Genomic DNA, 26,170 nt, shown 5'->3' on the forward strand with positions numbered 1-26,170 from the left:
TACACTTGGATTTCAGGAAAGCTCTTAATACTGTTGCACATGGACGACTGCTGTACAAATTGGAGAGATATGGCATTAAGGTTATTGCTACAATGGATAAAGGGATGGTTGAGTGGTAATTAATGGACGCTACTGTTCGTGGACAAATATTAGTGGAGTTCCCCAGGGTTTGGTGTTGGGTCCATTGTTGTTTTGTATATTTTTCAATGATATTGATGAAGGTATATCAGGTTTAATGTGCAAGTTTACAGATGATACAAAGGTTGGCAAGGTTGTTAATGACAGTAAAGACAACATGCTACTCCAACTCAATCTAGATAAGGTGGTCAAATGGGTTGAGAAGTGGCAACTGAGGTTTAACAAAAACAAATGCCAAGTACTGCATATGGGTAGCAATAACCAAAGAGAAATGTACCAACGGTATGGTACTACACTCAGAGAAATGGAAAGTGAAAAAGACCTGGGGGTAATTGTGCAGTTGAATATGAAGTTTGTTGAGCAGTGCAGATGGGTTCCCCGGGCAGGTCATGGAGTCTTGTCAATGATACATAGGAATTTTGCTAGTAGGGCCAGGAAGGTGATTATCCTGTTATACAAGGCAATGGTCAGGAGGCCTCATTTTAGGAAGGATGTAGAGTTGCTAGAACGAGTACAAAGAGGGGCAACAAGATTAGTGAGGGGAAAAAAGGTCTTACCAAGAAAAGCTTAACTTCTGCAAATGGCAGCATCTGGAGACTAGGCACTTGCAAGGTGTATAAGGGCTTGAATGGGTTGAGCAGGCTCAATTCTGATGGGATTCTTCCTCTTGCTTGGATTATGAACCTGAGGTGGCATAAATTCACATTGAGGAAAGACAGTCATAGAATAGATGTGCAGAAATTTGCCTTTAGCCAGTGGGTTGTTGATTGCTGGAACAAACTTCCATCTGTTGTTGTGGAAGTTGATAGCTTAAATAAATTCAAGGAGGAACTGGACAAATGTATAGAGCAGTGGTTCCCAACCTGTGCTCCTCAGAGCCCCTGGGAAGTGTACACAGACACAACATAAAATAACGTATTTATACGTTATTTTATGTTGTCTTAATTTAGGCTTGCTGTAAAATATAATTTTATTGCATGGACATTGTACAAATTTTAAATATCTTTTTACTTTACACTCCCTTATTATCTATCTCCCCCACCCCGTAACAGTAAGCCTAAGGGGCTTACCCTATGTTTTCAAGCTAATGGTAGAAATTTCATAGAAACAGATTCTATAGAATCCATTTCTATGAAATCCATTCTATAGAAAAGGTTGGGAATTGCTGGTTTAGAGGATGTGTGAAATGATGATTTTTTTTTTTTTTTTTTTTTTTTGGCTGATGCTATGTAAGCTTGCTTTCTTGCATCAGATGCCTCTAATGCTAATTTGTCACACATTTTCACCATGCATGGATATGAACATGATGGATACTCATTTAAAGCATCATGATGGGATATTGTCTTTCCAATTCTTATTATGCCTACTTAAGAATTTATTATGGAGTACATGTAAATTCAGAGCATTAAGCTGCTCTATTTTGTGACTATGTCATTGTAAAGATAAAGAGTCTAAACTGACCAGGCTAATATTTTTTATAAGATGTGACAGCTGGGTGGCTAGTGCTGCTTGTTGGATTATGTGATTGTAAATAAGCAGTATTGTGTAATGCATAATCTGAATTCAGTTTTTTTGATTGCAGCAAGTTTTGTAATGAAGTAGTGTTTTCTTTCATTTGTGAAAGATAACCTTTTAGAACAGAGAATCAATGGTAAATTTTTAATGAAACTGGAGAAAAATGTCACAGGTTTACAGATACCACACAACGTGTAGAGCTGAATTTTGTGGTTTATAGATTTCAGGGAGGAAGGGAAGATGCTAAAGATGAACAGGTAGTTCTCATCTCTTCAATGATTGATTCATATGTGAAAAACATCAATATATTTCTGCTTGGAAGTTCACAGAAGAACTGAACATGAGGAAGTCATTGCCAGTCAACAGAACCAAACATGTGTAAACCTCAGTGGTGTTATCCTTTCCTACATACAGTATACGATACCAATATTTCTGGTTCTTTATATTCATTTGTTTTCAGAATGGCTTAGCACTGATATAAACTATAATGGTCCTTAAGGTTGTCACAGACATTCTCTCAAATATGCCAGACAAACTGTACTTGCTACCCGGGAGTTTAAAACGCTGATGGAACTGATATTTGGGTGACATTCAAGTCAAGTGGACCCAATTTCAGTGAAGTCCGGATGATCTGTGACAGCCAAATCCTCTGCTTGCACCTTCACGATAGTGGGACTGTTAGAAATCCTCCATGCACAAGCACACTGTGGGTGACCACCCAGGTGTGAACCAACGTAAGCAGAGGTCGAGGTTTGGGCACACCACATCGAGGAATGCTGCCCCTCTGTGTTACCAGGATATACCAAGTGGTAGATAACCCTCATCAGCCGGTGCAATACCACTACTTTGCTTATTGGAGGCTTAACGTAGTGGAACCCAGGTTTATTCTCCAGAGCTAAGTTCTGCTCACCCCTTCCCCATCTCTTCCATCATGCAGTATGACTGATGACTTTTGAGGTTATAATGGACAACATGGCGAGATCCAATCTTCCTTACATTGAGGATGCAGCTCTAAAACGGTGTTCTCAGGCCACCCACTAGTTAGTACACCAGCCCGAACCTATTGGTAACTCTTTAGGAGGCTTCCGGATCAGCTAGTATATAATCTTGCTACCTCTACTCTGCCAGACAGTGACTGGAGGGAGTCCGAGTAGTGTGTATGGGGGGGGCGTTATCAAGGCCATATTATATCAAGGCTTACTGTAAAATATAATTTTATTATATATTTATTATATTTTATTTTATTAATTTTATATTCTTACCATGTGTATGCCATATCCAAAAATTTCATCAATTTTCCTACTATTGCATACACCATGAATTGTCAAATTAATAGAGTAAACTTATCTGCGAAAAGATCTAAATCTCCCAAAACATTCCTAGTTCATTTCACAAATATATGTCATCTCAATTCTAATCTCAATGATGTCCATTTCCACTTGCAGTCTGCCAAGCTACTTTTGGCAGACTGCAAGTTATACTTTTTCTGACAGAATCTCAGTTATCGGTTGATTCAACTACTGTTCATCTCAGTTGCCCAAATTATTCGCTGTATGATTCCTTTTGCCTCAAAGGTGGTACTTGTGTATGTGTCCATTCCGACATTCCTGTAAGAGACTTGGCAATTTGAAATTTCCTGTTTTCGATCTTCTCTGGCTTAAAATCTCTCTACCTCGTGGTCAAATTCATCTGTTGTCTGTACTGTTCTCCCCAGCTGGTCGAGACGTTGAGGCTTTTGCAATTACTAATGACCTTGCACAGATTATTCATTTACCTAGAAGAATACCAGACAACACTAACCATACAGCCAACACGCTTGATCCTTTTCTCACAAACAACCCTTCTAAGTACATGGTCGAAGTGAGTGGTCCTTTAGGCACCTCAGATCACAACTTGGTGATTGTCTTTTCTCCAATGGAACCTTTATCTCATGGCTATTCCCAACCTCGTACTGTTTGGAATTACAAGAATGCAAAATGGGATGACCTGCGAGATTTCTTTTCTTCTTTTCCTTGGTCGGATTACTGTTTCAAAACTTCTGATGTCAACGTTTGTTCAGATCATGTTAGTGAAATTATTCTTGTAGGAATGGAATCTTTTATCCCACACTCCACTTTAAAATCCCATCCTATATCTAAACCTTGGTTTTCCAATAAATGTGCTAAGGCTGTTCAAGAGAAAAACGTTGCATATCGTATTTGGCTTGTTTCTAATTCTTCAGTTTCATTTTCTGCCTACACCAAAGCTCACAACAATTGTAAAGCAGTTATTAATCAGTCCAAAAGTAGAAAACCTGCTTCTTGCCCTAATGTAGCCAAGCATTCTGGTCTCTTGCCAAAGCTATTGGCTGCAACTTTTGCCCATCTCTGCTTCCACCTCTGTCAAAATCAGATGGTTCTGTTGTCACTTCAGCCAAGTATAAAACTGACCTGCTTGCATCCCATTTTTCTTCCAACTCATGTATTAATTATCTTGGTAAAACACCTCTGACCACTCCTAATACGTTCCTTTCAATGCCTCCTGTGGTTTTCCATGAAAAGGATATCAGAAGGATTTTGACAAATCTTGATGCTAAGAAAGCTCCAGGTGCTGATGGTATTTCTCCACTTGTTCTCAAAACTTGGTTCTTACTCCTGTTCTTTGCCGCCTTTTTTCACTTTCTTATTCGAAAGGTGTTTTTCCTTCTGCTTGGAAATTTGTTCATATTCAGCCACTTCCTAAAAAGAGTGACAAATCCCTCCCATCCAATTATCGTCCCATTGCAATTACTTCTACTCTTTCTAAAGTAATGGAGAAATCAATTAAACGCCAACTCTTAAACTACCTAGAATCCTTCCATTTGATCAACGATCGCCAGTATGGATTCCATCAGGCGATCATTGATCATATGGATTCCATAGATGATATTCTGGCTTATGTTATCCATTTAGGGACAAATTCAATGGAAAAGTTTGGTGAAATACAAGCAGTTGCTCTTGACATCTCAAAGGTTTTCGATCCTGTTTGGCATAAAGGTCTTCTAAACAAACTTCCATCTTATGGTTTGCCAACTATTTTTTGTAATTGGTTATCCAGTTTTCTCTCTGATCGACCACTGAGGTGATGGTAGATGGCTCTCTGCTAATGCAGATGTCCCCCAAGGTTCAATTCTTTCACCCACTCTCTTCCTACAAGAGGATTAATGACCTTCTTCCATTAACTTGAAATCCTATCCATAGTTTTGCCGATGATAGCACATTGCATTCTACTATTCATTTTGAGAAACCTTGCCCTGCTCAATCAGTTTTAACTTCTCAAATATCCACTACCAATTCCTTAAATGCCGATCTCCGAGTAATTCTCCAGTGGGGCAAAGACAGACAACTTAGTTGATTTCAATCCTTCTAAAACTCAGTCTTGTCTTATATCTCACAAAAAGGATTCTTCAGCTCTTATGCTTATCATTGGTGAAACTCCGATTTCTAGGCAAAACGATATATCTCTTTTGGGGATTACCCTGACTTTTAATCTCTCTTGGCACAAGCACATTACAAATATTGTTTCCTCTGCATCTAAAAAACTTGGTTTTCTCTTTTGCTCTTCGTGTTACTTTTTTTCCAAACAGCTGTTCACTCTGTACAAATTGCAAATCTGCCCTACCATGGAATATTGTTCCCACATCTGGGGCACTGCCCCAAAAACCTCTCTCAGGCTTCTAGATTCTATTCAGAAGAAGGCAGTTAAGTTAATTAATGACTCCTCTCTAACAGAGACTCTCCACTCGCTGTCTCATAGATATACTGTTTCTGCTTCACGCCTTCTCTACAGATACTTCCATGGGCACTGTTCCTCTGAATTGTCTTCTATAATTCCCACTCTCTCTTCCAAAACATGCAGCCAACATCCATTTACTGTCCAACTTCAAACTCACAGAACCAACTTTTCATCTTCCTCGTTTATTTATTCAACTGCCGTTTTCTCGAACAATTTCCTTTATACGTATTTCCTGAAAATTACAGTCTACAGAAGTTCAAGTCTAATGTCAAGAAATATCTTCTTTTGTCTTCTCAACCTCCAATCCAAGCATGGTACTAAGTACTATAGGTTCTAATACCTTTCGTGTTTGGGGTTTTCATAAAAAAAAAAAAAATAAAGGGTTTAGCTGAATCCTTAGCAACTTGAAGTGGTAATCAAAACTTGGATAAGGTACTGAATATAACTTGATAACACCCAGTTGGTCCAGAAAACTCATGGGAATGGGTAGATACTGAGAATACCAACCTTAATGTCTAAATTTGTAGATGATACAAAAGTATGCTGTGGCTACAAGATCTAGAAGTTTGGCATATAGGCTGAGAAATGGCAATTGAAGTTTAGCATTGGTAAATGCAAGGTACTGTGTGTGGGTATCAGTAATCCCACATTAATATACCAACTGTGTGGCCCTACACTCGGTAGTTGAAAATGAAAAGGATCTGGGGATATTTGTGCAGTCTGATATAAAGTTTTATTAGCAGTGCAGACAAGCTGCTAGGAGAGCTAATCACGATTCTTACTGAAATGCCTGTTCTACCGAAAGAGTCATTCATAGCTGTTGCATACTATTTGTTGAGAGGCCCCAGCTGCTAGGCAATTTATTAGTGACAGATTCCCAGTGATTCATAGAGCTTTACAGTATATATACCAGTTTTGATCTTTAATTATCTTTTCCTTTACTAAAATGATCTTTACAAATAGTAAATAAAGGCACAGAAAGAAAATAGCCACTTGGTCACTTAAGTGGCAATGCTGATGCCTCCATGTGGTAGAGCTAGAAATCTGGGAGAAGTAACACTCCCAGAGTCGAAAGAGTAAACCAAAGTAATAAAATCACTAATCCTATAGGGCTTCAAGAGAAACAGCCTCATGTAACCAGCATGCAGATAATTCAGAGAACACTAAGGCAAAACAACAAGAGATAGATATGGACCTTCCAAAAATGCTGATATACCTTGTTACAATGCAACAGGAGACAACACACTAGGACGAATGTCTTCATTTGTGATCCAAAAAAAATAAATAAATAAAATAAATAAATAAAAATTTAGAAGGCTTAGTATGACCTCTCAAAGTCAGTTTGATGCCTTAGACGTGGGGATATACTAATGGAAACGGCTAACACCAAACACTCAAAGATGTTGTTAACAATCCTTTTTTGAGGAACAGCAGTAATTGTAACACCCTACAATACTTTAAACTCCTCCAGAAGATTTTCTCATTTCTCTACTCTACCTCCTCTGAGTGGGACCTCTTGAACATGCTTGAGAAAGAGATAACAAAAGAACTGAAAAATCAAGTAGTTATAGGAGTGAAGAGAATTAAATATCTGAAGAGATGGAAATATATTACCAACAAGAAACCTTTAATGCACTGAAACCTACAATAGCAGTCAAAACAGGATAGATGAGCTGTCAAGTAAGACAGTACATATATACCAAATCAATTGCAATGCATTCACATATGGCATGCAGAAACACATACATCTGTGAAAAATATGGTTCTAAATATCACAGTCTACTAGCACCTTGAAATGAAATGCAAACACTCAGCTCGCTCAAGAACATGCAAAAAATTGGAGAAAGGAAAACTAATTCAGAAATACAAAACAAATGCAATATGCCATACCAAGATGCATAGAGAATAATACAACCATCACAATCTAACAAGCAGTAATTAAATAGAAATCAGTTGAAATTTAAACTGAAATTTCCATACTGCCAAATGAGTTACATTCAGCACAATCTAAGTGGATTGAAATAATAAAACTAGGAGAAATTGGTGGATACTCTAATTTTGATTCCCTTGGAACAAACATCCACAAATCAGCATCATAACAAAGACCAACCTATGAGCTCCAAGAGCCACACAGATGGACATAGAAAAGATGAACACATCTGAAGCATCAATTCTAAAAATATTCACATAGGAATAAACAGACATGGACCTAAAAAAGAAAGCCAAAAGCAGACAAACATAAGAATATTTCAATTCAGAAGAAATCTGAAGGTACAAGCAAAACCAAGTAATAGATGAATTCATTCAGAGGTATTTTAGAGGACTGTGTGCCAATTAAAATATTCTATACTTAAAAACAAATAATACAGAATGAAAATGAAACCCGAAACTGACATATCTAAAATTAACAAAGATTACTCCAGATAAGTTATAGTCTATGAAAAACTCATCACATTAAAGTTTTAATTACATTATGAGTAAAATAAATGAGTTAATTTTTTTGAGTTAATTTTTTTTTTGAGATCTCTACTCCAGTAGTATTCAAGATTTTGTATTTTTGATTTGATGGTACAAAAATGCAAATGATTGAGAACCCTTGATGTAAATCCTTGTAAAATTTCAACTTTATAAGCAATACTAATTAATAGAGAAACTTTATTTATCACTGGACTGTATAATAATAATGTTGACAATAAAATATGAAGTGTGGAACATAAATTAACAATGTGATAAGAACAGATGTTCTCTGGAGCAACATATATCTGGGATATATGTTGATATCTGGGAATGAGACTATAGGTGTGAAGACATAGAATTCAGGAGCGCCTGCAAACAGATAAGTTTTCTTAAAAATTTTATCGTATTTTTGATTAATTAATGTATTAATTAGTGTTTTACAAATAGATTAAATACACTTAGTAGCATTCGTTAGCTTATTTTTTAAATTTAGCTAGTGATTTTGTAAGTTACTACTCTCTACTCATACCACTGTCGTATTGGTTTTTTGGCGGGAATATCATAGCATGTAACCAGCACCTCAGAAAAAACATAGGATTTCAATTGTAATAAATAAGTATTTTGAAGGTTTTAATCACATTTTGGGCATATATCTAATTTAAGAGTGTGATCGTTACGGTATAGCATAACTTGATAGCATATATCTCGAACTTGATAGCTAAGGTATAACGGAAAACTATATAGCGGAATACATATCACTGCATTAGCTTAGTATAGTATTGTATAGTCAATCAATTAAATTTGACCTTATTAATTTTCATTGTTAATTAATTACATCATATTTAAATGGTAATCATGCCCCAGACTAAAGCAGCAAAGCAATGTGCACAAAGTACCAGGAGTGCTGTGGCTCAGAGGAGAACCGAAGGGGGCAATTCTCCAATGCATCACAGCCTAAAAATATGTGCAACTTGTGAAATGCTTGTGGATCTTTCTGGAATAGGGCATGATCAAGGAGGATGTCTTTGTGTGTGTGTGCTAAGTGCAGAGAATGTCATGAAATTAGGCACCAACTCAGTGTTCTGATGGCCGTCTATGAGAGTTTTAAGAGTAGGGTAGAATCCCTCAAAAGAATTAAAATGGGGGGGGGGGGATCAAACTCTCAGCTGCGCAACTCAATGACAGAGCTCACTCTTGTGCATAAGGCAATGCAGTGGCAACCTAAAGAGCAGAATGCATTGGTCCCACAGGAGCTAGTTGCTGTCAGTGACTCGGGAAATATATTGTGCAAAAAGGATAGGTGGAATAGGACCAGGGTATGTCTGCCAGGGACAAAAGTTGTACTGTTGTACACGTTGGCACTAATGACATTAAGTGTAGGAGATCTGCAGATTTACTTAACAAGTACAGGTCAAAGTTGAAAAAAAGTCGCGCGTTAGGGATAAATTTGAAAGTGCCTGCAATTCTGTCCAGACACAATAGGAGGCAATATATGATGAGAGCCTTGTCAGTCAGGCCCTGGAGAGATTGTGCAAGGCTTGTGGGGTAGAATTTTTCTCAGGTCAGTCTGTGTTTGTTAACAGGAGAGATTGTTTCTACAGGGATGGGGCACACTTAAATAGAAATGGTGCAAGAATATTTGCTGATTAGCAGTGTTAGGTCTGTCGGAAAACTGCTCATTTGAGGGGGGGGGAAATCACAGACTACTAGATTAACAGCAGCCATAGGCAGAGGTGAAAGTGATTCTTGAACTGCTTCTATTAGAATGAGCAGCAACCTGGAAAGCGAGGTGCTGGGGATTTCAAGGATTGCTGAAAGTTATCATGGAACAAGTAAATATATGGGTTGTGTTAGGGTAACTAAGAGTAAGAATAGATGCATGTATACTTGCATGTACACTAATGCCATTGGTGCATTGCATTGCATCAATGCAATGCAATGTAAATAAATTGATGAATTTGAGGGCCTGGTGAAGACATCAATGGCAGATATCGCTGGGATATCAGAGTGGTGTCACACAGAAATAAGGAATGCAGAATTAGAATTTGGGGAGTACAATGGGTATAGAAAGGATAGAAAGGCAGGAGGAGTCGTGTTATTTAAGAAACACAAAATCTAAGGAAATGCATACAGTTGACATGGGTGGATAGTGCAGTGCTGAGTCAGCTTGGTGTGACATAAGAAATGGGAAAGCAAAGTTGAGAGTAGGAGTGTGTTATAGGCCTAATGACTCTGATGAGTACAACGAACAGCTGCAGAGAGAAAGAGAGTGAGCTAGTAAATCAGATTGTCTTATAATGGGGGATTTGAACTTCCAGATATATAAACTGGAAATTGTGAGTTGGTCACTCACACACTAGCATGTTAGAGGCAACCAAAGGGAGTAATAGTCTTGATCTGATTATCAGCAGCGATTATTCATGGAATAAGAATCTGCGAAAAAAGGAACCAATAAGTGGAAGTAATCACATTGTAATAATGTGTCATTTACCCAAAGATTTAAATACCATCAGGGGTTGATACATCTTTCCAGATTGTAACTACAATCTATACAGTGGTCTCAAACAGTTTTAAATTCTATACAGTGGAACCAACTGATGATGTTACCAACAGCAAATTCTAAATGGGAAGCATTCAAGGAATTAATCTTTTAAGATACTAGGCTTTTCATACCAACTAAGAAATACTGTTCAAGGTACAAGAAACACTGTTCAAGGCCTAAATGGATGTCAGATGAACTGATGAGACTTGTGGCAGAAAATATAACTGCATGGGTTGCATATAATTTATCAGGAGACACAGATGCCTATGGTAGATATAAAATAGTCTGTAGTATGAATCAGAGCTGGAATACTCAATATGTTCTACGTTGATAATAATATTAGTAAATTAATAAGAGGAGTTTACCTCAATATAAAATATATTGAAAATATATTTTATATTGAGATAATATTCAAAATCGTTTTGAATATTTTTGTTAGATTCTTTTAATTGCATTAATTTGAATTTTAATTGTTTTAAATTGATTTTGAATTGTGTTAAATTGATTATTTAATTATTTATATTTTACTTTAATGTACCGGTAAGTTGTCGATTTTTTCGTTTTTTCCGTTTTAATTTCTGGAGGGTATCATACGGAAGTGTTCTACGTACTATATTGAGGTAAACTCCTCTTATTAATTTACTAAAATAGTCTGTAATAAAATCACAAAGGACGTTAGTTTTTTTTTTTTTTTTTTTTTTTTGATTTGGTAGTTATTGGCGCATCGGCTTCTGTGGCCATATTGCACCTCCCAAGGTTTTTGCAGTACTTTGATCCAAGCCCGAGGCGGGAATCGAACCCGCGACCTTTGGGTTGCCGGGCAGGTACTTTACCCACTCGGCTAGCCCGGTCGGCTAAAGGACGTTAGGCAAGCAAAGGCAGATTATGAGAAATGTTTAATAAAGGATGCAATTAGTAAAATAATAAGAGGAGTATACCTCAATATAGTACATAGAACACTTCCGTATGATACCCTCCAAAAATAAAACGGAAAAAAAAACGAAAAAAACGCCAACTTACCGGTACATTAGAGTAAAACATAAATAATTAAATAAAATCAATTTAAAACAATTAAAAATCAAATTAACACAATTAAAAGAATCTAACGAAAATATTCAAAACGATTTTCCTTCCTGAAGCTGACAACGCTTTTCGACCGAATGTCGTGATCACAGGAATGAAAATTACCGAATCGGGTTAAACCTGAAACTTAAATAGTGATTATTTGTCTTCGCGCATGCGCGTAAAGGTCCACGCATCAGAGATCAAATATGGCCGCCAAACATTAACAGAATTCTCGTGTAATTTAATTTCAACGGTTTCTGCAATTAATAGTCACGTATAATTATGTTGAACGTTAAGTATTTTGGCCTCGTTAAATAAAAAAGTGTTTTTCGTTAATGGCATGAAAGGCTAATTCTGACACTGCTGAATGAGAAGCACGAACTGAGGCTTCATGTTGATTTACACGAATATTAAGAGAGAATTGCGTCGAACCTTGGTAAGACGAGTCGCAATCACCGCAAGAAATGTTGTATACCAGATCATTAATTTGTGTTGCGAACGTGGAAAGAACCGAGCGATTGTTCAGTATAGTGTGTAACTTCCGTATTGGCCTAGCTACAATTTTAAATTCGGTATCTTTAAAGAATCTGTTAAGCTGTTTGTGCCACTGTTCAGCATATGGGACAGAAATAAAGGATTTTTTGATATTACTATTGTTGATTGGTGTAGTATTTTGTATCCAATCCTTAGCCTGTACCCTAATTCGGTTTATTGTGGTAATGGAATAACCCCTGTTTAAGAATCTGTTAGTTAATATTTGTATTTCTGAGTCTAAAGCAGATTCCGTCGTTGAATATTTATAGGCATTTAGAAATTGATTAAAGATAATCGATCTTTTGTAGGTGAACGGGTGATAGCTATTATAATGTAGAAGCATACCGGTGTTTGTAGGTATTTGATAGATGCTAAATTGTATTTTATTCGAGTCCCGTGTAAGCGTGTAATTTAGAAAGTTTAATGACTTTGTATCCGTATCCTCCCTTTCCAATGTAAATTTGAGTCTAGAATGAATATTATTAAACGAATGTAAAATGTCTTGGATAGTATTACTATCGGTAATAACTAGAACATCGTCTAAATACCTCCCACAGTATGTCATACGGGGTCGAAAAGGTGTCAAATTTATATGCTCAATCGTTGAGAGATATATCTCTGACATTAAGTAGTAATATCAGGCTCAAACCCATTTGTAATCCAAAAATTTGTTTGTACACCTTGTCTCGAAAGGTGATGTAGTTGGCCTCAACTAACCGTTTAATTAAGTGAAAAATTTCCTTAATAGGTAGCTTCGTATAATTAATCGGTGTCGAGTTTTTATTTCACATATCCCAAATAATATCTAATGTGTATTCAACATTTACATTCGTATATAACGAGGTAACATCTAGTGAGAATAAATTGTCATTGTCGCCGAGTCTACAGTCTTTAAGATTATTAAATAATGTATCATAGTTCTTAATCCCAAAATGGTATTACCTGTCTGAAGGGTTTTATAATGTTATATACATGTGTGGCTAAGGATGAAAATGCCAAGTTCCTGTAGGAAACAATTGGTCGAACAGGAAATCCAGTCTTGTGTAATTTTACCTGACCGAAAAGTGCAGGAATATTGTATGTTCTGGACTTCAATTCCTTTAACTGAACCGTAGTAATGTAGTCATTTTTTCAATACGTGGTTAATTGTATTGACCAAATTGGTAAACATTGCCGGGTCTACTTCACGATAAGTGGAGGTATCTGACACAACTGAATCTAATTTATTAATATAATCATGTTTATCTAGTATTACCATTGTACCTCCTTTATCTGCCCTCTGTATAATAATGTCCTTATTTCCCCGAAGTTCTCGTAAAGCTGAACTGTCATGTGTATTCAATTTAGGAAGTCGCGTTTCTTTTATGTTAGTCACTACTTGGTTAACTTGTTGAATAAATACATCTTTTTGTGGAATATTACGAAGTCCAAATTCAATATCAATTGCGCATTGTTTTTTAGGTAGTTTTAGAGGTGGTAAATTATAATTTAGTCCTTTGGATAAAAGTGAAATCTGGTCCTGCGATAGTGTACACGAGGAAAGATTAGTAACCTGTTGATATGTCGGTTCATTGAATACTGGGTGAGGGGGTGTTCGTGAACTAGCTGACATATTCTGTGTTGGTATGTTGTGTGTTTGGGGGGGGGGGGAGAGTTGTCACCCAATTCGTATGAACTTGGTCGCAAGCCCGCGACAATGTGTTAGAATTCGCATTAACGTGTCTGTTTTTTTATTTCTGAGGCCTAGGTGCTTCACATCGCAAATCTATGGAGGTCTTCAATACAGACCGATCGTTCGGATGTAGATAATTTTTTAATTTATCGCGAAGCTTCCTAACTGGGAAAGGTATTTTTAGGAAGCTTCAGGTTAGGAAGCTTCGCGATAAATTAAAAAATAACAACAACAACTCGCTCTAAATATTTGTCTAGTTCTGCCTTGAGTCTATTTAAGCTATCAACTTCCACAATGACAGATGAAAGTTTGTTCCACCAATCAACCACTCGCTGGCTAAAGGCAAACTTCTGCACATCTATCCTACAACTGTCTGTCCTTAATTTGAATTTATGCCCTCTCAGGCGATTATTCTGAGCAAGAGGAAGAATCCCATCAGCACTGAGCATGCACAAACTATTCAAAGCTTTATACACCTCAATTAGATCATGTCGCAGGTGCCTAGTCTCCAGACACTGTAATTTGCAAAACTTAAACCTTTCTTTGTAAGAGCAACCCTTTGTTCCATTCACTAACTTGTTTCCCTTCTCTGTACTCATTCCAGCAACTATACATCCTTTTTAAAATAAGGCTGACCATTGCTTTATACAAGGTGATAATCACCTCCTTATCCCTTCTAGAAAAATACCTGTATATCCTTGACAAGACACCATGAGTACTCTCGCAGACCATCTGCACTGCTCAGAAAACTTCATATCTGCCTGCACAATTAAACCCAGATCCTTTCATTCTCTACCACTGTCATAATCTCTACCTTTTCATACGTTACTCTGGGGATTACTGCTTCCCATATGTTAAACTTCAGTTGCCACCTCTCAGCCCATCTGCTCAACTTTTCGAGATCCTGTTACAGCAGCGTACTGTCATTAGTGTCATTAACAACCCTGCTGACCTTCGTATTGTCTGTAAACTTAGACATTAAGCCTGATATACCATCATCAATATTATTAATAAATACAGAAAACAACCAGGGATACAACACTGAACCTTGGGGGGACTTCACTAATAACATTAGTGCACGAAGAGTAGTGTCCATTGATTACCACTCTCTGTTGTCTCCCACTCAACCATCCCTTTATCCATAGCACCAATTTGCCTTCAATGCCACACTGCTCCAATTTGTGCAGCAGTCTTCCATGTGCAACAGTATCAAAGGCCTTTCTAAGATCCAAGTATACGATATTAAAATTATTCTTTCCATCCAGTTCCATTGTGGCCATTTTATAGAATCCAATCAAAATGATCAGATAAGACTTACCTTAATAAACACGTTGTGTCCAAACTATAACTGAAGTCTTGTCCAGATGATCCCGCAGTGCTTCTTTAATCAGTGCCTCCACTAATTTCCCTGGAACAGAAGTTAAACTAATAGGTCTGTAATTACTTGTGTCACCCTTCAATCCTCTTTTCTGAATTGGGGTCACATTTTCACATCTCCAGTCCATGGGTACCTCTCCTGAGTCCAAGGAAGCTCTCGTAATTACGGCTAAGGGTTTGTTTACTTCCCTTGCTGCCTCCTTTAATATAACTGCATAGATCCCATCCACCCCAGGTGCCTTTCTTATGTTTATCTTCAACAATTTCTCCTCCACTTTGCTCTCAATTATTACAAAATCATCTAGCTCACCCAGAGTTTAATTCATCTCTGGCATTCCCCTCCCTGAATAACTCCTCATGTGTGAATGTAGATGCAAAATACTTATTTAGTTTGTTAGATACCTGAGTAGGATCAGCAACAGTTGAACTATCGATATCAAGTAGACCAATCTGATTCATCCCCTTTGTTCTAGAGTTTACATAAGTAAAGAACTCTTTGCTGTTTTTCTTTGCATCCTTTGCCAAAGATTTCTCGTAATCTGCCTTTGCTTGCCTAACCTCCTTTGTGACTTGGTTACAGACAAGCTTATATCTATCATAGGCTTCCATGTCACCTGTTAATTTATATGTATTTTTCTTCTCTCCCACACGTCTCATTAATTCATCTGACATCCATTTAGGCCTAAACCTTGAACAATATTTCTTAGTTGGTACGAAAAGCCTACTAACTTCCAAGATTAATTCTGTAAATGCTTCCCATTTTGAATTTGCTGTTGGTAACATCATCAGTTGGTCCCAATGAATAGTATTTAAATTCAGCTAGGTCGCGATTAATGCGATATTCGATTTAGCACGAATTGTATAATGATACCAGGTGGCGTTTAATGTGAACCAAAATTCAGTTAATGTGAGCCTAGCACAGCTAGCCTCATATTAGACGCTGCTACACTTGTTTATCTTTGTGTGTGCATGCGCTACTGCCTGTCGTAATATCCGTTAGTGATTTGTGTTAATCGTTTTAAGGAGTGCCCATAACAAAATGGACAAAAGGAAGATTCCTTCAGATAAAAACACCATGAGTGCAAAAAAGAAGAGGCTCGTTATTGGATTAGAGCAAAAAATTGATGTGATTGAATGACATGAACGCGGTCATAGCAACTCTAAAATAGGACGAGATGTCGGAATGCCTGAATTTCCGGTACGGAATATAATAAAACACGCAGGGTAAATAAAAGAAAAATGTAAAGTTGCATCAGCCTTTTGTGGTTTGCAAACATCTACAAGGAATAGAAGTATTACTATGATAGAAATGGAGTGTCTTTTAACTGTATGGATTGAGGATTGCAATTAAAAATTTGTTTAAGAGAGTGAAAGAAAAAATAATGAAGTAGAAGAAACGTTTAGTGCAAGTGCTGGTTGGTTTGATCGATTTAAAAATAGAGTTCAGCTGCATATTGTTAAAATTACTGGTGAGATGGCCAGTGCAGATGAGGATGCAGCATCTAAATATCCTGATGTTTTAAAAAAAATAATCGAAGATGGTGGATAAACTGATCAAGAAATATTTAATGTGGATGAAACCAGTTTATTCTGAAAAAGGATGCCTTCCAGAACTTACATTTATAAGAAAGAAAAAACTCAACCTGGATTTAAAGTGTCTAAAAATTGCCTAACACTTTTATTGGGAGACAACGCTCAAGGCGATTAAACCGATGTTTGTTTATCAGTCTCCAAATCCTCGTGCTCTAAAAGGCTACAACTATAGATCACTTCCAGTTATTTGGCGATCAAATAAGAAGGCATGGGTGACCCAAGCTGTGTTCACTGACTGGTTTTCAAGCTATTTTTGCCCAGCTGTTGAAAAATATTGCAAGGAAAGCAACATCGCATTTAAAGTTCTACTAATTTTGGATAATGCTCAGGTCATCCAACTACACTCGGTTCATTATATGAAAATGTTAAAATCATTTTTTTACCACCAAACACATCTTTGTTGCAGCCCATGGATCAAGGGACCATCGCAACATTTAAGGCCTACTATATAAGAAAAACATTTGAACAGACAATTGCTAAAACTACAGGAGACGATGCAATTTCTTTAAGTGTTCTGGAAAAATTATAACATCAGACATGCAATAGAAAATATTCAGCATGCTTGGCAACAAATAACTGCAAACAACTTGTGTGGAGTGGAAGTGCATTTTGCCTCATTGTTTAAATAGTAGTGGTTTCGAAGAAACTGTTATAGAAGAAATAACAAATATTGGAAGAGAACTTGGATTTGATGAACTAGAAAATGGCGATGTTCAGGAACTGCTCAATTCACACTCGGAATAATTGACTGATAATGATCTCCTACTTTCAGATCAACAAAGAGCATTTGAAGAAGACGACAATGATGCCAAAGAACGAGGTAATGTGAAAGTGAAGGAGTTCATTCTCAAGGAATCTGAAGATATCTTTTGAGCTGTGGAAGTTGTGAAGCAAAAAAATTATGGATGCTGACCCTCACCTCGATCGAAGCATGCAAATTCGCCGAGATGTGGATAAAGCACTCTGCATCTACCAGCATATGTACAAAGATTTAAAGAAGGAGAAAACAGTTAAGTCTACGCTGCTAAAATATTTCTAAAGACAGTAAAGATGTTTTCGTCAGTGTAAGCTTACCTTTAGGAATGATATTTAGAATTTTTTTTGTTTTTATTTTGCTTTCTATAATTACAGTACTATGCGACTTTGTTAATAATAAATTTAAATTATAAGTATATTCTTTTTATCCTTTACTGTAATAATTCGTTAATAAAAATATAAAAACTTATGTTTAAAATTTTTCATTACCTATTTCCATCGAGCTGGAACCAATTACCATATTTAACACAATTATAACTTCGAATAGAGCGAATTTGAATAATGCGACTACTTCATGGGATTCATTAGTTGCACTAATCGCGACCTAGCTGTACTGTCTCAGACCACCAAAGTCACCTTTACGAAAGCAGAAACCATTCCCTTTACCCCTAATGGTAGTTACCTCTTTGAGTAAATCCCACTTCAGCATACTGTGATCACTGCCACCCAGTGGTTCCCTTATCTGCAGATTTTTAATGTATGAAGAATCACTACTGATAATCAGATCAAGAGTATTACTCCCTCTAGTTGCCTCCCGAACAGGCTGCTGTAGAAAACAATCATTGAATAAATCAATAAAAGCCTTACAAGTGTGTGTGAGTGACCAACCCACAATTCCAGTCAATATCTGGGAAATTAAAATCCCCCATTATAAGACAATCTGATTTACTGGCCCACTCTATTTTCCTGTACAGTTTCTTATTATACTCATCAGGGTCATTAGGCCTATAGCACATTCCTACTCTCAATTTTGATCTCCCAATACTTATGTCACACCAAACTAACTTGACACTGCACTGTCCAGCGATGTCGACTGGCTTCACTTCCTTGGATTTTATGTGTTTCTTAACTAGCAACATAACCCCCTCCTCCCTTCCTATCCTGTCTATCCTTCCAGTACACATTGTACTCCTCAAATTCCAGTTCTGCATTCCTTATATCTGTGTGGCACCACGTCTCTGATATCCCAACAATATCTGCCTTTGATGTTTTGACCAACACCTCAAATTTATTCACCAAACTCCTAGCATTGGTGTACACGCAAGTATACATGCACCTGTTCCTATTCTTAGGTATCCTAACACAGTCCATGTATTTACTTGTTCCGCAATGACTCCCAGCAGTCTCTGAAATGCCCTGCACCTTGTTTTCCAGGCTGCTGCTCATTCCAATAGTAATGGAGTAATGTTATTAGTGAAGTTCCCCAAGGGTTGGGCCCATTGTTGTTTTTTTATATTTATCAATGATGTCCAAGTTTGCAGCTGATACGATGGTTGGTAGGGTTGTTAATAACAGTAAGGATGGTATACTACTGCAATAGAATCTAGAAAAGTTGAGCGGATTGGCTACCTCTTTCAGTGCTACCTTGAGGGGTGGCAACTGAAGTTTAACATTGACAAATGCAAAGTACTGCTTATCGGTAGCAGTAACCTCAGAGTAACATAGCAACTGTGTGGTACTACTCAGGGTAGTGGAGAATGAAAAAGATGTGGGGATAATTGTGCAGTCAGATATGAAGTTTTCTGAACAGTGCAGACAGGCTGCAAGAGTAGCTCATGGGGTCTTGTCAATGATATATAGGAATTTTGCTAGCAGTGATAAGGAGGTGATTATCCTCTTGTATAAGGCAAGTTAGCCCACATCTTGACTACTGCATACAGATCTGGAGGACTAATTTTAGGAAAGATGTTGAGTTACTAGAATGGGTACAGAGAAGGGCAATGAGATTAGTGAGTGGAACAAAGGGTTGCTGTTACCAAGATAGGCTTAAGTTCTGCAAATTGCAGCATCTGGAGACTAGACACCTGCAAGATGATCTGATTGAGGTGTATAAGGCCTTGAATGGTTTAAGCAAGCTCAATGCTGATGGGATTCTTCCTCTTGCTCAGATTCCGTACCTGAGGGGTCATAAACTCAAATTGAGAAAGACAGTTGTAGAAGAGATATGTGGAAATTAACTTTAGCCAGCGATTGGTTGATTGCTGGAACAAACTTCCACCTGTCGTTGTGGAAGTTGACAGCTTAAATAAATTCAAGTTTGAACTAGACAAACCTTTGGAGGGAATGGATGTGTGAAATGGGAAGGTTTTTTTTTTTTTTTTTTTTTTGCTGATGCTATATAAGTGCGGACGAAGCTCTTTGACGCTCTTGGAACAGAGAAGTTTTTCCTGATTTATTTTCTGATTTATTAGCTTAAATTGGCATATTAACTTATTTTCTAGAGTAGCTTTATATTCCTAGTTACGATACTTAGTTTAAAGTTTAACCTAGACAGAGATTTTGTAGGTATTACATAGTATCGGTAACGGTATCAAATCCACGTGTTACAAATTGCAGCTCCGTTGAACGAGAGGTTTTTTTTTAACCAAATTTAGTCGATTTATTAACCAATTGTTATATCAAATTATCTTCTATAAGTAGATTATAGACCTAGTCAGGATCCTTAGTTTATTCTAAATTGAGATAGCGAGATTTGGAAGCTAATCAATACTTACGAGTCCGTAGAAGTACCGTTCGTGAATTCCCGCCATTTTTACACGATAGCATAAGCTTAGGGTAGTATAGTGCATAATATAATATTGTCAATTAATCAGTAAATCTATTAATCTTGATAAACTTTATTGTCAATTAAACTGTACTTTTAACTCTATATATATATATAACGACTTAACCGTAACAAATAATTAATACATAACTATAGTGGTACACGTGATACGGAAGTTGTATAAAGGGAACTCGTAGAAAATACTCGATACCGAAAAAATAAATATAGCGTTATAACTGTTTGGGATATAACTTAAGGATTTAATTTTGTTCTGAAATTGAAATTTTATTGAATTAAATCGGAATCATGACTCAGACCAGAGCAGCAAAGCAAAACTCAAGGCTCAACAGCAAGGCTCAAGCTAATGGGAGTGTTGTGGCTCAGGGGAGAACTGAGGGGGGGCAGTTGCCCTCTGAATCACAGTCTTTTAAAATGCACTGTTTGCTTGATGTTTGCGGAGCAGTCGGGTACAGGACATGATACTGCCAAGGGGGATGTCTTTGTGTGTGCCCGATGTAAGGAGTGCAAGGAGATCAGGCGACAACTCAGCATTGTTATGGGCCTTTATGAGAGCTTGAACGACAGGGTGGATGCCCTCGAAGGAAATAAATTGAGGGGCCCATCAAGCTCTCAGCTGCCCACAACAACGCCAGAGCTTGCACTTGGTCATCATGCAACACAGAGGCAGCCCCCTAGGCAGAATGCACTGGTCCCACAGGAACTAGTAGTTGTTGGTGACTCGATTGTCAGGGAAACGGGGAACATGCTTTGTAAAAAGGATAGGTGGAATAGGACCAGGGTATGTCTGCCAGGGGCAAAGGTTGATGATGTTGTAGGGCGGATATCATCTTTTAAGGGCACAAAAGGTGATATAGTTGTACACGTTGGCCCTAATGATATTAAGAGTAGGAGACCGGCGGAATTACTTAGCAAGTACAAGTCACAGTTGAAAAAAAAGCCGTGAATTAGGGATGAATTTGAAAGTGTCTGCAATACTGCCCAGACACGATAGGAGGGAGTATATGATGAGAGCCTTGTCGATCAATTCGGCCCTGGAGGGATTGTGCAAGGCTCAAGGGGTAGAATTTTTTTCAGCCTGGTCTGTACTTGTTAACAGGAGAGACTGCTTCTACAGGGATGGGATACACTTAAATAGAAAGGGTGCAAGAATTTTTGCTGATGCTGTCGAGGCAGTGTTAGGCGGGTCGGAAAACTGATAGTTGGGGGGGATACAAGGACTAATAGATTAACAGTAGCCACTGGCAGAGGTGGAAGTGATTCTTGCACTGCTTCTATTGAAATGAGCAGAAGCCTGAAAAACAAGATGCAGGATATTTCAGAGACTGCTGGGTTTGTTTGTTTGTTATTTGGATTTTAGGAGCATTAGCAACTAAGGTCATATTGCTCCGGGGATATGCGGTGGTCATTCCCTGACCTTTCCGCATCCTCCGTATTTGGTAGTCACGGGCTCGAACCCCGGTCTAATCAAGAAGCGTGTGCTACGCACTGCTGCTCCTGCCCACCTGGCTACGGAGGCGCCTCCGAGACTGCTGGGAGTCATTGCGGTACAAGTAAACACATGGGTTGTGTTAGGGTAGCTAAGAATAGAAACAGGTGCATGCATAATTGCGTGTACACCATTGCTAGGAGTTTTGGTAAATAAATTTGATGAATTTGAGGTATTGCTCAAAACACCAAAGGCAGATATTGTTGGGATATCAGAGACGTGGTGTCACACAGATATAAGGAATGCGGAACTGGAATTTGGGGAATACAATGTGTATAGAAAGGATAGACAGGACAGGAGGGGAGGAGGGGTTATGCTATTAGTTAAGAAACACATAAAGTCCAAGGAAGTGAAGCCGGTCGACATCGATGGACAGGGCAGTGTCGAGTCAGTTTGGTGTGACATAAGCATAGGGAAATCAAAATTGAGAGTAGGAGTGTGCTATAGGCCTAATGACTCTGAGGAGTATAATAAGATATTGTACAGGGAAATGGAGTGAGCCAGTAAATCAGAGAGTCTTATAATGGGGGATTTTAATTTCCCAGATATTGACTGGAATTTGTGGGTTGGTCACTCACACACTAGCCATCCTTTTGTGGATTTATTGGATGATTGTTTTCTACATCAGCATGTTCGTGAGGCAACAAGAGGGAGCAATACTCTTGATCTGATTATCAGTAGTGATTCTTCATGCATTAAGAATCTGCAGATAAATGAACCACTAGGTGGCAGTGATCACAGTGTGTTGAAGTGGGATTTACTCAAGGAGGTAACTACCATCAGAGGTAAAGGGAAGGGTTTTTGTTTTCGTAAAGGCGACTATGATGGTCTGAGACAGTATTTAAATTCTATACAGTGGGACCAACTGATGATGTTACCAACAGCAAACTCAAAATGGGAAGCATTCAAGGAACTAATCTTGGAAGCTACCAGGCTTTACATATCAACTAAGAAATATTGTTCAAGGTTTAGGCCTAAATGGTTGTCAGATGAACTAATGAGACATGTGGCAGAGAAGAAAAATGCATGCAATACATACGAATTAATGGGCGACATGGAAGCCTATGATAGATATAAGTTGGTCTGTAACCAAGTCACAAAGGAGATTAGGCAGGCAAAGGCAGACTACGAAAAATCTTTGGCAAAGGATGCAAAGAAAAACAGAAAAGAGTTCTTTACCTATTTAAACTCAAGAAGGAAAGGGATGAATCAGATTGGTCCACTGGATATTGATGGTTCAACAGTTGAGGATCCTGCTCAGGTGGCTAACAATCTAAATGAGTATTTTGCATCTACATTCACGCATGAGGAGTTATTCAGGAAGGAGAATGACGTAGGTAAAGTAGACATTGGCAGTGAGCTAGATGATTTTGTAATAACTGAGAGGAAAGTGGAGGACAGATTGTTGAGGATAAACATAAAAAAGGCACCTGGGGTAGATGGGATCTATCCAGTTATATTAAAGGAGGCAGCAAAGGAAGTAAGCAAACCCCTAGCCATAATTATGAGAGCTTCTTTGGACTCAGGGGAGGTATCCATAGACTGGAGATATGCAAATGTAACCCCAATTCACAAAGGAGGATCAAAGGCTGACACAAGTAATTATAGACCTGTTAGTTTAACTTCTGTTCTAGGGAAATTAATGGAGGCACTGGTTAAAGAAGCACTGCAGGATCATCTAGACAAGAATTCAGTTATAGCTCAGACGCAGCATGGTTTTGTTAAGGGCAGGTCTTGCCTGACCAATTTGATTGGATACTATGATGTAGTCACAAAAGAACTGGATGTAGGGAATAACTTTGATATTATATATTTGGATCTTAGAAAGGCTTTTGATACTGTTGCACATGGAAGACTGCTACACAAATTGGAGCAGTGTGGCATTGGAGGCAAATTGCTGCTATGGATAAGGGGATGGTTGAGTGGCAGAAGACAGAGAGTGGTAATCAATGGACACTGCTCAACGTGGACTAATGTTATTAGTGGAGTTCCTCGGGGTTCAGTGTTGGGTCCGTTGTTGTTTTCGGTGTTTATGAATGATATTGACGATGGTATGTCAAGTTTAATGTCCAAGTTTGCAGATGATACAAAGGTTGGCAGGGTTGTTAAGGACACTACTGACGCTATGCTGCTGCAACAGGATCTGGAAAGGTTGAACAGATGGGCTGAGAGGTGGCAAATGAAGTTTAACATTGACAAATGTAAAGTACTACATATGGGAAACAGTAACCCCAGAGCAACGTATCAACTCTGCGGTACTACACTGACAGTGGTGGAGAATGAAAAGGACCTGGGGGTAATTGTGCAGGCAGATATGAAGTTCTCTGAGCAGTGCAGACGAGCTGCAAGAGTAGCTCATGGTGTCTTGTCAATGATATACAGGAATTTTTCTAGCAGGGATAAGGTGGTGATTATTCCCTTGTATAAGGCAATGGTTAGGCCGCATCTTGAGTACTGTATACAGGTCTGGAAGACTCATTTCAAGAAGGATGTAGAGCTGCTGGAACGGGTACAGAGAAGGGCAACAAGATTAGTGAATGGAACAAAGGGTTGCTCTTATGAAGAAAGGCTTAAGTTTTGCAAATTACAGAGTCTGGAGACTAGGCACCGGCGAGGTGATCTGATAGAGGTGTATAAGGCTTTGAATGGTTTGAGCATGCTCAATGCCAATGGGATTCTTCCTCTTGCTCAGAATAATCACCTCAGAGGGCATAAATTCAAATTGAGGAAGGACGGATGTCGGATAGGTGTGCGGAAATTTGCCTTTGGGCAGCGGGTGGTTGGTTGGTGGAACCGACTTCCATCATTTGTTGTTGAAGTTGATAGCCTAAACAAATTTAAGGCTCAACTGGACAGGTATTTCGAACGAACGGAGGGGTGAAATGGGAGTGGTGTGTTTTTTTTTTTTTTTTTGGCTGATGCTGAATAAGCTTGCTTTCTTGCATCATATGCCTCTACTAATGCTAATGCTAAGCTTGCTTTCTTGTTTCATATGCCTCTATTAATGCTAACATATTACAAACTGGTATTATAGTATTATTAAATGTGGGTGTTGCTTAAAATTTATATCCATTTGAAACAAATATCATGATTTTTTGAAAACAATAATTGATAAATAACTTGCTTCCTATAAAATTCAAATATGCAGTATACAAAACTTACACAATAGACAGTGCATACTGGCCAGTTCTACTGTTCCTTATGAGGAAAGTTCCATCTATTTTTCCTTTTAGTAAGGCTTCAGCTTGTGGACGTGAGCAGTCTTTGAGGAACCATGTTGTTTCACTATGATGTGGTGGTACCTCATCTTCTCGTAAAAATGCAGACTCTCTAAAAAAAAAAAACAAAAACAAAACAGGTTTAGAAACACAAATGCACAACTCATAATAAAATTCAGAAAGCACATGCTTGGTAACGTGGCTAAACTTGCACTGCTCGAAGTGTCCCCATGATCTCAGTCTGTTCTCCCTAATCTTAAAGTGTATGGGTGCAGTTTTCATCTCCTGTCTCACATCTTTATTCTGCTTTATATCTCTTAGGGTTATTCCCAAACTCCATCTTAGCATTCTCATTTCTGCTGACATTAAAGCTCATTCTTCTTTTCTTCTGACAGCCCAGCACTCTGAGCCATATAGCATGCATGGCCTTACCATCTATTTGTAAATTTTTGAATTCAGTTTAGTTGGCATTTTCTTGTCTTTCAAAACACCAGACATTTCCCGCCACTTGGCCCATTCAGATTTTATTTGACTTCGGATGTCCTGTTCAGGTCAGTGCTTGATCTGAACATTTCATGTATTCTGTCTTGTTCCTGTTACTTTTAGACCTTCCCGTTCTAGAACTGTTACCCATCTCTCTAGCTCTCCTGTACTTTCTCTTGCGCGATTCGTCAACTAAGCATGATGTCATCTGCAAAGAGTAAACTGTCAACTGACAGAGCCATTGCTTTGAATGTCTCTGGTTAGTGTGTCCATTATGATGATGAATAGAAATGGGCTAAGGGCAGAGCTCTGGTGGAAGCCAATGTTATCAGTGAAAGCTGCACTACATACTCTAGTTCTACTATCCTGGTACATATCCTGGATAAGCTTGACATAGGTCTCAGGAACACACCTCTTCCTCAGAAGACTCCTAGGTACTCTGTTATAAGCCTTTTCTACATCTATGAAGACTAAGTGGAGAGCTTGTTCTTTCTCCCTACATTTCTCTTGCAGGACCCTTGCTATAAATATTCCATCGATAGTGCTTCTCCCCTTCATAAAGCCAAGCTGGTTCTTGGTAATCTGGTCTTGCAGCTTAATTCTCAGTCTCCTTTATTTTTTTATCATTATTATTTAATATATATATATTTTTTTTATTAATTAATTTATTATTATTATTTTACTTTTTTTTTTTTTTTTTCCTAACTGCACCATGGGTGTTTTTTTTTTTTTTTTT

The 26,170-nt window shown here is 38.0% G+C and overlaps 1 protein-coding gene across 5 annotated transcripts in view; it reads right to left on the bottom strand.

The window, feature by feature from the left end:
* Window positions 1-26,170, bottom strand: part of Pi3K21B (phosphatidylinositol 3-kinase regulatory subunit alpha) — a 519,263-nt gene that overhangs the window by 3,992 nt on the left and 489,101 nt on the right. For all 5 annotated transcript variants that reach the window (XM_090372927.1, XM_090372928.1, XM_090372924.1 and 2 more), the window contains one exon: window positions 24,896-25,063. In XM_090372927.1, the coding sequence (XP_090229053.1) occupies window positions 24,896-25,063 (168 nt within the window). The remainder of the gene's footprint in view (window positions 1-24,895; window positions 25,064-26,170) is intronic.

Source organism: Mastigoproctus giganteus, chromosome 4 (assembly GCF_048544385.1).
Source record: "Mastigoproctus giganteus isolate SK-2022 chromosome 4, ASM4854438v1, whole genome shotgun sequence".
Taxonomy (NCBI): domain Eukaryota; kingdom Metazoa; phylum Arthropoda; class Arachnida; order Uropygi; family Thelyphonidae; genus Mastigoproctus; species Mastigoproctus giganteus.